Below are 12366 nucleotides of genomic sequence, written 5' to 3'. Positions count from 1 at the left end.
CACCTCTGCGTGGTCCGTTTAGATCCCGATCCCCCCCGGAAACATCGGCTCCATACACTCAGTTCCGGGGCTGTAGAGTCGGCGGCGGCCCCGCTCACCTCTATAGAGAGATGGAAGCGGAGAAGGGGCGAGCGGTGACCGCAGGGGAAAGGGAGGCCTGGATGGACCTCGCTGTAAACATGGTGAGTGAGTGGGGGTGGGGAGCGGAGGGACTGGATAAAAGGACGGTCGCCTGAGTTGTGGCTGGGATGCTCGTCGAAGCAAAAAGGAGGCTCATGGCGCGTTAAATGCCTAGGCAGATTTGTTGTCATTTTAGGGTGTAGGAGCTGGATTAAGCCAAAGGCCCACCGAGGACACTCAGTACAGCATCTAGTCTTCACAATATCCCTAGGCCTAGGGGAAGCCCGCAAACCCCTTGTCAATGCTGATTCTCTCAAGGGCCATGCGAGACATGTATGGATAAAGGAAGTGTGTCTTTCCTTTAGTACCCTTGGGTGCAGCTCACAAGCCCGAAAGGTTTGAATTCATTTAAACTAGCTAGGTGTTATCTTACCACCTTCCCCCCTTCCTATCTTGGGCTTCAACATCCTCTCTGCATCGTCTATTATCACCAGGATGGACCTTCTTTCCATTTGGGTTAAGACAGAGGCAAAGTAGTTTGTTGAGCAGTTCTGACTTCTCTCGTGTCCTCCAGCAGCATTTCTCCCATCTCCATGCAGACGACCTAACCTACTACTTGCTTGTTCTTCCTATTGTTTTGAACATAGACAAAGAAACATTTGTTTGTTTGTAGCTTCTCTAACAAGCCTGAGCTCATTCTGAGGATAGATGTAGATAAGGGGTAGCAAAATATAATTCTCCTCTTCTCTTCCCTGCCCTGCATTTTGGCTTCATTTAACATCTAGCCTGATGAAAAGTTTAGGAGAACTTGAAAGCATGCACTCAAATTTGTGATATTATTGCAGTGATATTGTGATATTATTAGGGCTAGATATTGCCCTAATGTGGGTTTTTGAATTTTTATTGTGTTCTAACATGGGTGCCTTTGCTTATTATATGGAAAGGGGGAACAGAATAATTTCCAACCTTACTATTAAGAGTAATCCTTGGGTAAGAATACATTGGAATTGGCTGCTTTCTTAATGCTGGCTTGTGGGGTGGGAGGATTTGGAACGCAATGTACTTTGCCTTGGTGTATATAATCAGTGATAAAGCTGCTCTTGTTGATTCATTTTGTGTCTGATAGGCTAAAGAAGCACTAGAGAGTGGTGAAGTACCTGTTGGTTGCCTCATGGTCTACAATAATGAGATCATAGGGAAGGGAAAGAATGAAGTTAATGAAACTAAAAATGTAAGTTATTTAACTGAATTAAGCTAATGTAAATCACTGCACTACATATGTGGGTAAAAACTCCTTAAGTTGGTATAATTGTAGTCATTTTTGCAGTCCAAAAACATGCATCTTGTGTAACTTCTGAGTGGCATATGTACACTGCTGTCTCTGGAATATTTGCATGTTTGTGCTCCTTCTTTCTAGAAATTAGGTGTGTAAAGCACTGTGTTTTCAGTAGTTCTCTGCAACTCTTGAATATCTTCCAATGGGAGAAATATCACCTGGCATCCTTCCTACTGTAATTCAGAAGGGCCATGACAACATTCCTTTTCTACAAGGCATTTGGCATAGCACTGATTTCTGAATGCTGGTGATAATTCATTTTCATTACTTTTGGTCCTTTGATTTGTTGTTTCAGCTTCTGTATTTTTATCATAATTGTATCTGGCCTTTCTGCATATTAATGCAACTGCATTTTAATTAAAACTTTTTAAAAAAATAGTGTAATTCTTAAAAGCAGCAGCTTTTCGCTGAAATATTTTCAGGACACAGCTAAAGCTGAAAAGATGATACAGTGGTGTTTATTTATTTTTTAAAAAAACATTTTAACTTTGTTAACAATCTCAAAGATTTTCTGATCAAAAGTTGATGTGTTTTTCATCTTATTTTTATAAATGTTTGCCAAGAAAAGTTGCAGTTTACTGACAGTATTCCATTCACAAAATGCATGCATGTTTTTGTTGTGGCTGTGTGGGGTTTTTTAAGCTCTGGTATCTGTGCCCTAGTACAAAATGTGAGAAGTGATCCTGAGCTGGATTGTATGTTGAACAGCATAATAGACTTGTTTTAATCTGCAGCTGGGGGAGTTCTCCGTTCGGATAGTGCAGCCAATACTTCTCTGAGCTGACCCTTCTGAATTGTCTGGCAGGAGTTGGAGCAAATATTACCAGCGTTTTTTTCCCTCTGGCAGCTTCCTTGCCTGCTCTTGTTTTCCCTCCTTCATGCTTCTGTTTCTGTTTGAACGTGCATTGTTTGTTCTTTTTGGCTGTAACAGTTATCTGGCACACTAAACCTCACTTGCAAGCATAACCTGCCCACCCACTTGGTTTGCCTTTGAAGATGTTTCAGCGATAACCTCTAGCATCCAGTTGGTCATTTGAGTATGCATATATTACATAGCACAGCAAACCTAACAGATCTCTCTGAGTTGCTCACAATCAAGGGCAAAATTCAAAGCATCAAGGTAACAGTGTAACAATATTACAGTGATACCTTGAGTTACATACGCTTCAGGTTCCATACACTTCAGGTTACAGACTCCGCTAACCCAGAAATATTACCTCAGGCTAAGAATGTTGCTTCAGGATGAGAACAGAAATCGTGCTCTGGCAGCGCGGCAGCAGCAGGAGGCCCCGTTAGCTAAAGTGGTGCTTCAGGTTAAGAACAGTTTCAGGTTAAGAATGGACCTCCGGAATGAATTAAGTACTTAACCCGAGGTACCACTGTACCTTGGATGGCAGGGAAAATACACTTCCTTGGATGATCTAACTGCATTGTGGTGATGGCAATATCACCACATAGGATGCATATTAGGATGCAGTATTTCAAATAAACTGTGCCTAAGATATTAGGACTTCTATGATCAAACAGTTACATGTGGGGGGGGGGAGTTCCTATATCTGTCCACCTCCTGAGAAATAAGATATTTTGTGTAGAGATGATTGTGCACTGCCCTGAATAGGTGCTTAACTTATCCTATACCCACAAATATGCTCTCACACAGAATTGTTCCAAAAAGAGTTAATTTATAGAAAAATAACAAGATCATTCTTATAAGAAGTAACTAGTGTGGTACAGCATGAAATCACGGTGCATTTAAACCAGTATCCTAACACATTAACACTCCTAGTCTGACAGTTTGTCCTTTGTTTTGTAGGACTAGCATGGTGATAAGAATAGTTTGTGTATATATCTTAAGTTCCCCCTTTGTTACTGCTGTAGTGAAGTAGTTGCCCATTCCCACCATTGGAGGCTATCAGTGTAGCTGGACAGGCTAAAGAATAAGATGTGTGTGGCAAATTCATTCACAAGAATGGGTTCCATGTGAGTCCCCACAAGGAGGAGATGGGAGGTGAAAAGCTGTGCTGTGATATCAAACCTCCCCTCCAAAATGCGGATCATGACTGGATTCATAAAAGGTAAGTACAAGAACTAAGAGGACTATTAGGTGTGTAGGGATGCTGTGAACTGGCCTGAAATCTTTGTATGGTCAGTAAACAAATTTTAATAATAATAATAATGATAGTGTCAGCTCTGGGACAAAGAAGGTGGCTGAACATTTCCTGGAGTGCTTGACACTGTTCATGGTGTCTGCTGATCCTGATCTTTCGGAAGTCTGGCTAAAATATAAATTCATTTGCAAAACTGTCTTATAACATTGGTTTACAGACAAATACATAAGATACTAATAATTCTGTTTGGTATGTACTTGTTATTAGTTATTTACTTTTAGATCTCTACTTTGATCTGAAATCATTTGTGGAACAAGTTATTGCAAGGCAAACAGTCTACCTGAAGGGATTTAAAATAATGTTCATAAAACTTTAGCATATTAAGACAGAACAGTAATTAATCTACCCAATGATTAATTTGCTTTCTGTTTTTGATCGCTATCTTAACAGCAACAGAGTATTAAAGAAGTGGAATTCAATGAAATATATAGGCTTCATTTATCATAAGCCAAGCAGCCTTAAATAGCTTTAAGCATCTCTTATCAAAATATGTGTTTTGTTTTGTCGCTAAATGGTGTGTTAAAGCATTTAGGCTAATGCACCAACTGCAGTTCCTATCCATGCTCTTGTTAATCTCCTATTTAGGCAAGTATAATGTTTTGTACATGGGGTTGTGTTTGAGGAAATGGACATAACAATAAGTTCATTATGCAGTGGCTAGACTGCTAAGTGAGAACTGACATCCAGATCATAACTTGCCAGCCTTGAAATAACTGCTCCAAGTCTATTTCTGAGCACAATTCTTTGGACTGGTTTTAGTCTCTAAACGCTGAAATGACTTTGAATCTTGGGTGCCTTCTCCTACATGAATCTGTTCAAGTATGACGATGATCCTCAGAGCCTGTTCTCTGGTCCCACTGCCATTGGAGGTGAAGCCAGACCAATGGTTGTAGCCTCCAAGCACTGAAGTGTTTTCCTCAGAGACATTGAGTCTGCTCTTTTTATCTTCCCAAATCTTTTAATTCTTGTTTTTGGAATCCTGTTTCTCCTCTCTCTCTCTCTCTCTCTCTCTCTCTCTCTCTCTCTCTCTCTCTCTGTGTGTGTGTGTGTGTGTGTGTGTGTGTGTGTCATTGTTCCTATTTTAAACGAATTTTTATGTAAGCCTTGTCAGCTTATGAGCAGGGTAAATGAATGAAATGGAGGTATTCGGTCTGTCTGTGAACAATACTGACATTCTATTGAGCCTAGAAGCATTTTCAAATGCTCCTAATTGAAAGTGACTCTGGATGGAATATGTGAACACGCCTAAAGCTGTTGAAAGAGGGAGGGTGTCTTCCATGGTATCCTTTGAGCTCTTATGACTAGTAGGTCTCATCGCCTCCCTCATATTTATTCATAGACTGAGTTAGATACAAAATAAGGATGTTGATATCTTGACAAGTAAGGAAAGCATTTTGCCTGTAGCTGAGCATTTCCCCCCAACTGGCCACTTTCTGTCTGACCTCTCTGTCCTTGCATGAATGGTAATCTGGGTAAAAACTGGGATGTTTTCAATAATGGAAAAGCTGATTAACATAACATTTGTTAACCAAGGATAAAGAGAAACAGATGTATTGTGCATTTTCCCTTTATAGCAGATTTTGATAAGGAAGAAACTTTCAATAAAGTGCCAACAGCATACTCTGCTTTTCTATTTTACAAGAGGAAATTTACCGCTTTGAAATGAAATTTCTGCAGTTATGACCATCTTTTATATGGTTTTAGTGGTTAAGCTTTGGCATCACTGAAGATCCTACCCTATTGCCTTCCTACTAAAAATAGCAGGAATCCATCCATTCAGATTAATACATTACTATTTGGTGTAAATACTGATGTTATTTCCCTGTATCCCCACAGGCTACTCGCCATGCAGAAATGGTAGCAATTGATCAGGTCATGGACTGGTGTCGTCAGAACAAGAAGGAACCCAAAGAAGTATTTGCGAACACAGTGCTATATGTCACTGTAGAGCCCTGTATAATGTGTGCAGCTGCTCTGCGAATGATGAGTATCCTTTGGAGAATTATCCATTGGTATGTTAATTTCATCTCATGTATCGGTTGCTAACAAGCTAACAGAGGGCAGCTCTGTGTTGACATGAGGCCTGTGTCGTTGGGTCTAAGGGGATTTGTTTGTGCAGAGATGATGGGCGTAAGGAGAGCTGTGCTGGACAAGTTCAAAGACGTAACTGGTCCAGCATCTGTTTCCTACTGTGCTGAACCAGATCCTAGGAAAGCCAACAAGCAGAGCGCATTTCTATGTCCCTCTGCTATTCCCCAGGTTCTGCACCTAAGGAGAAGAAGTTTAATTTAGCAAGTATTTGTGTGGGTGAGTCTAAGCAAGGAATGGGTGCCGGGTGTAGCCAATGCTACAATGAAGCAGGGTGAGGCAGCTTGCATCAGGTGGCAATCTTTGGGGTTATCATGACTTAGTTTATAATTATTACCTTCCCTGGGTGGTGCTTGTGCCTCAGGGGCCAAAGTGTATTGTGCCATCTCTGCTCTGGGTTAGGATAGGGTTGCTGCATTTCAATAAGTAAAATTCCTGACACCCGCAAAGTTGTTGAGCAAGCATAACCTGCCCACCCTGCTGGTTTACTCTTGAGGACCCCAAAATTGTTTAGCTTTTTTGGGGAAACAAACCCACATTGTTGAGCTTTTTTGGGGGGGAAACCTCCCCCCCAATAGTGACTTTAAGCTTTTGGAGCTGTTTCCTCTGCTTTCCCCCGCATCGCGTTGCCATACACCTGGGTTTCCCCTGACATTTTGGCAATTCCCCCAACACAATTTTTACACCCAAAAACCAGGACATGTCAGGAATTTTCTATTAGGAAATTTGGAAAGGATACAGTAGTGGTAGTTACTGCTCTCAGATTGTGGGCAGAGGGGAACACTGAATTAGCAGCAAAGGAGTTGAATTAAGTGGGGGAAGTTTTGCCCAGAGATATGACCAGGCAGTAGTGTGTCTGTGGAAAAGAGGAGTTTATAGCATACGTGAGAAAGGAGGGAGGCATGGGTTTGAGACCAGCACAACTATATAGCCTATTAAATGAGGGTAATTCTATTCTATGCTCCTTCTTTTCTTAACTTACATATATAAATCCCACTGGTTGTATATGGCTGCCAGAATGAACGATTCGGAGGCTGTGGTTCGGTTTTGAACATCTCTTCTGCTACCTTAACAGACACAGGGGAACCATTCCAGGTGAAATACTTGTCACGGATGTGTGTGTTTTTAAAAAACAACAACAAAAATGAAATTGTGTAGACATCAGTGGCCAAACTTGGCCCTCCATCTGTTTTTGGAGTACAACTTCCATCATCCCTAGCTAACAGGACCAGTGGGTAGGGATGATGGGAATTGTAGTCCCAAAACTGTTGGAGGGCCAGGTTTGGCCACCACTGGTGTAGAAGAACCAAGTGCATGTTGATGGTACAACCTTATCCAGAGATCCAGTTACAGATAGGTAGCCGTGTTGGTCTGCCATAGTCAAAATAAAAAATTCCTTCCAGTAGCACCTTAAAGACCAACTAAGTTAGTTCTTAGTTAGTTATACCAAGAACTAACTTAGTTGGTCTTTAAGGTGCTACTGGAAGGAATTTTTTATCTTATCCAGAGAGAAATTATTCTAAAGGTGCATGTTGTCAGTACTTTAATTCTGAAACTACCACTGAAATTCATCCTTAGCACCATTGTGTCAGCATTTCTCCAGTGATAGTTTGGTGCTGAATCAACATTCAGAGAGACTGCAAATAGCTTTAGGATCTAGAGCAGCCACTCTCTTCCCACCCCCCAAACAGAAATAGCAGGCTGGAGTGTTCTTCCATAATATAGCATCTTCAGGGCTCCTTTATTTTATAGAGATTATAATTCATCCTTGTTTGAGGTGTGAGGGAATGCAAACCATAAATTGTAAAATTAGCTGCAATAAAAATGGATTCAGTGAATGGTTAGAGAGCACTTAATTGTGCAGCATTGGTGACGCTAAGTGGATCTGAGTAGTCCATGTATGGAAGACCACAATAAATCTTATGTATCCTCCCTTTAAAAACAAAGAGCAAGTTGTAAACTTAATAAATAATACACTTTATATGGATGAAGGTTTATCAGAATAGTTGGAAACCATTATAGGACCATCATTGGTTGTAATTTTGTTTAAAAGAGAAAAAAGGGCACTTTATTTACCCTGACATTTAGCATAGTGATGACACTAGCTCTACATCTTGGCAACTATGTGAGAAGAAATGTCTTGCATTTAAGAAATTTGATTTCCAGTCTCAAACAATTGCAGTTAATGGCAATTATTCCACCAAGTGTGTGCATACTGCTTAAATTAGGGCATTCATTGAAAGCATCCTATTTTGTGTATGTGTGTAAGCACTGTCACTTTCACTCACACATGTCAAGAAATAAATGATAACGGAAGGATTTGTGAGTGGAAAAAGTTGCAACATAACTAAATTATTTTGATAGGTCAAGGACGTTTTGCTGCTAGGGGAAAAGCACACCCACAAAGGCAAGTTCCTTGGCACAAACTCATAGATTCCTGTTCAACAAACCATGGTTGGTTGGAATAGGAAGAGCCTGTGTATGTGCACACTCTCACTTCCCTCCTCTCATATGCCTTCATTCATTACTTTGGAGGCTTGTTAAACCCACAGTTGCTTCTGATGTCCAAACCAGGAAACTGTTATTTTAAGCTATCCCTACAAACCAGTCAAGATGAATATAATAATGGTTTGGAAACATGCTATTTACATGTGTAAATTGGATACCCTCAATGGTAAGCAATTATTGTTATTGAAAGGTACTGCTTTTCCTTTAAAAAACACTCCAGTATGAAGTTGTTTAGTGGATTTTCTTTTGCCCCTGGAAGTTGAACGCAGTGATATCAGAAGTCACATCTGCTGAAGTTCTTTATGCTACTAAAAGAGTCAGATAACCTCTTTGGGATACAAGCCGGTTAATCTGGGAGGCTTTATGAACAAAATATTCCAATCTCTACAGTGCATAGCTGGTTATCGATCTGAAGAAGCTGTTGAAATGCTGAAAACCTTCTACAGACAAGAAAATCCAAATGGTAAGTACCCTCTTGTTCTAATTCATGTTGGCTTTTGCATCTTTGAACATTAATGCTTATGTTTTCTTTTCTTGTGGCAGCACCAAAATCAAAAGTTCGAAGAAAGGAATGCAGTAAATGAGTGGTTGTGATGGATAGTAAAGCAAAGCTGGAAGAATGACAAGTCTTTGAAAAGGCTGGCCAGTATTGACCTTCCCTCAGCTATGGTATTTAGTCCTGAGAGGTGGAGAAAAACATGTATGTTACTCTGTAAAATGTCCAAAAGTATCAATAATTGAAAGATAATAATCAAATTGTCAAATATGGCTTTTGGTTAAAATGTTTGGCTTTTTATAAGGAACAATAGAAAGGAGTGGTATCCTTCAATAATTAAATAGTTAAGTCTTATCTTTCATTTCACTCCTTTATTGTGAATAGTATTTTATAGAGGTATAAATAACTGTAAATATGAAAAGAGACAAAGTATTCTCTAATTTTTTTCCTTGGTTATATGTATTTTCTTTTTCTTTTGTATTTTCTTTTGTTGTAAATATGTATGTTTTCTAATTTGTACTTAATAAATTGAAAAATTAATAATAAGATGACATTGTTGTAACCCTACTAATTTTGAACTGATCAGCTGGAAGACCAACTATCCTGAAAGTACTTAGTTTGGCAGGTATGACTTCTTGTCACTGATGCCATGCACACACATGATGATATACCAGCCAGTGCACATACAAATTTCTGTTTACATTTAAACCACTTAACAACATACAAAAATTCAGTGGTCTCAGAGTTCTGCATGCCCCATCAGCTGGAACAGAACCACCACATCCACTCATGCAGCTAGAAACCTGTGTGAGCAGTGGCTGTGATGCTGAAAACTGTAGGACCAGTCTTATTAGCTCTAGGACATACGAAGCTGTCACATGGAGTCAGACCATTGGTCTATCTAGGCTAGGATTACGTATTCTGATTGACAACACCTAGGGACTACTTAACTGGAAACAGGGAGATGAAATAGGGACCTTCTCCTCATAAAACATGTGCTCTTCCAGTGTGCTACAGCCCTTTCCCTTGTATCCTAGACAGATTTATAGTTGGTATTACTTAAAAGTAAACCTGCTTTCCTCATCACTTGGTGGTGCACGTTTCCAATGTATACATAATTTGGAGGAATTCAAAGGTAAGCTAGCAAATCCCAGACAATGGCTTGTTTATATTGATCTCAATTAAGACATTCATGATTAAGAAAGCTTGACTATGGTTTGTTCATGATGTCTGAGCTGACAAACCATGGTTTATGACCATGTTTGGTTGTGTGTACTTTTTCAGGTTACGTTGTCACTACAGACAGTTTCTTTTTCTTATATGCTTGTGATAGAAAACCGCCTTGAAAACGGAAGTCTAGCATACCCAGTATTTTTTGAATGAATATTTTGTTTCATAAGATTCATACATTGCTTTATTGTTCTTTAAAAAAAAAAAAAAAGAGGTCAAAGAGGAATATTGAGAAGTAGATTTCCAGAGGAAGTTTTCTTAGTATAAGGTAACTAGGCAGGAAAATGGCAATAAGAAATGCCTAAAGCTTAGAGCTGGCACTTCAGTGCTTATTGGGTTGTTCCTTGACCGTATTCTGATTACAATCCAGAAGAGGGCCTTGCTGTTCTAATAATGAATGGCCCAGCAGTTTGACATGGAGCTCTTATTCCTGCAGAATGTGCATGCTGAGCAACTCAACAGGCTGGGAAGCAGTCAAGCAGTGCCTTATAGATTTGTATATTATGGACAATTCCCATAGTTAGACAAGTGAGAGCCACAGTTGTTGCACTATTTTTATTTCTCTGTTAAACAGATAGATAAATTCTGAAAAGGGATGAAGTGTGTTCCTGATGGTTAAATAATAAAAATGAATACATCTGCCACTTGCCTCCCATGCTTGGCTTCCATTGACATATAATAATTTCACATTATGCACGGCAGAAGGGCATTTTGGGGGTGGGGGGAGGTAATGTTAAGGTAGCTATATTAGCACCTCATTTCTTAAGCATTAAACTTGGAATTAGGCCCCACTGGTTTCAAATACAGCATTTCTATAAGCAAACTGATTTGGCCTTGAAATGGTAAGTTGTCTGCGCAGAGAATATGTCCCCTCTATGCCCTGCATAGCACCTGGGACATCATTTGTGTGATGAATATATTTGATTAATAGTTATAGGTAAGGATGATGCAAGGTGCTTTTCACAATGCAGTCCTATGCATGTCTACCTGGAAGTTGAATGGAATTTACTCTCAGATATGTGTTTTTGGGTTGCAGCCTTAAACATACACTTTGTGCCTCTCCCTTATTAATCTGCCTTCAGTCACAATTTGATGATAAATGCTTTAAGTACATACAGTGGTACCTCGCAAGACGAATGGATCGCAAGACGGAAAACTCGCAAGACGAAAGGGTTTTGCGGTTTTTGAGCTGCTTCGCAAGACGATTTTCCCTATGGGCTTGCAACGCAAGACGGAAATGTCTTGCAAGTTTGTTTCCTTTTTCTTAACACCGTTAATACAGTTGCGACTTGACTTCGAGGAGCAACTCATAGCACGCGGTGTGGTAGCCTTTTTTGAGGTTTTTGAAGACTTTGGTATTTTTGAAGCTTTTCCAAAACTTTTCTGACACCGTGCTTCGCAAGACAAAAAAAAATCGCAAGACGACAAAACTCGCGGAACGAATTAATTTCGTCTTGCGAGGCACCACTGTATTAGAGTCTAGTGCGGCTGGCAGGTGAGAGGATCCATTTCTGTTTGATGAAGGGAAGAATGAAAACTTGGGAGACACAAACACTACAAACATTATTTCTATTCATATGAAACAAGCAACTTGTAACACATTTCTCATTTCCTACTGAGAAATCATGTGTTTTAAAAATGCAAAAAATTGTAGACCATCATCTCCACAGGCTTAGAAGCTGCAATTGGCTGTAGGTCCCACTGCTTATATATCACAAGTACACACAGTTGAGAAGATTTTGAAGTTCCTTAAAAAAAAAAAAAAAAAGCAAGCTTATCCTTATTATTCCAATTACCTTTTGGTAATCCATCCCACACACTAGTTACCTGTGTCTAGCAACTTTTGAATTCCTACTCAAATGATCTATTTTGAGAAAGCCCGATCTTATCGATGTTTATTTGGAAGGAAGTCCTGCCTAGTTCAATGGGATTTGGGAGGGAGGCTGTGCCTCCCTCCAAAAGAGCCTATAAATAAACTTAAAATAACTTTACTCCCAAGCATAGATAGCAGGGATAAGGAACATCTGGTCCTCCAGGAGTTGTTGGACTCCCATTAGCCCCAGTCAGTAGCCAGGGGTGGTGGGAGTTGAGGTCTAACAACATCTGAAGGGCCACAGGTTTCCCATCTGTGATGGGCAGGACTGCAGCAACAGGGTGACATCTAATGATGTTTGAGTGAGTGTCCCCTTCTTCATCTCCTGTGGCCTCACCAATCCTGTCCCAGAGGGTCCCCCACCCTCCACAGCAGACTTTGGGGGAACGTGGTTGGCTATAGGGGGAAGAAATAAAGGTGAAGGCCTGTTGCAGCAGCTGAAATACGTTCCGTTCACAGATGGCCATCACTGGACATCCCTCATTCCTATTGACTTCAGTATGTCTACCCTGAGTAGGAGTAGAAGCCCTTCACGCGGTCAGGCAGA

General features: G+C 40.2%; 1 protein-coding gene across 1 annotated transcript; it reads left to right on the top strand.

The window, feature by feature from the left end:
• Positions 1-48: 48 nt before the first annotated feature.
• On the top strand, positions 49-10588 carry ADAT2 (adenosine deaminase tRNA specific 2). Its single transcript, XM_083496307.1, has 6 exons — positions 49-182; positions 1247-1351; positions 5461-5611; positions 6701-6807; positions 8611-8683; positions 8764-10588. The coding sequence occupies exons 1-6, from the start codon at positions 111-113 to the stop codon at positions 8802-8804; spliced, it is 549 nt and encodes a 182-aa protein (XP_083352433.1). The 5' UTR covers positions 49-110; the 3' UTR covers positions 8805-10588.
• Positions 10589-12366: the final 1778 nt, after the last annotated feature.

The sequence above is a fragment of the Podarcis liolepis genome (genome assembly GCF_965112155.1).
Source record: "Podarcis liolepis genome assembly, chromosome: 3".
NCBI lineage: Eukaryota > Metazoa > Chordata > Lepidosauria > Squamata > Lacertidae > Podarcis > Podarcis liolepis.
The sequence above is the reverse complement of the archived record's forward strand: the minus strand, read 5'-3'. Positions and strand labels throughout refer to the sequence as shown.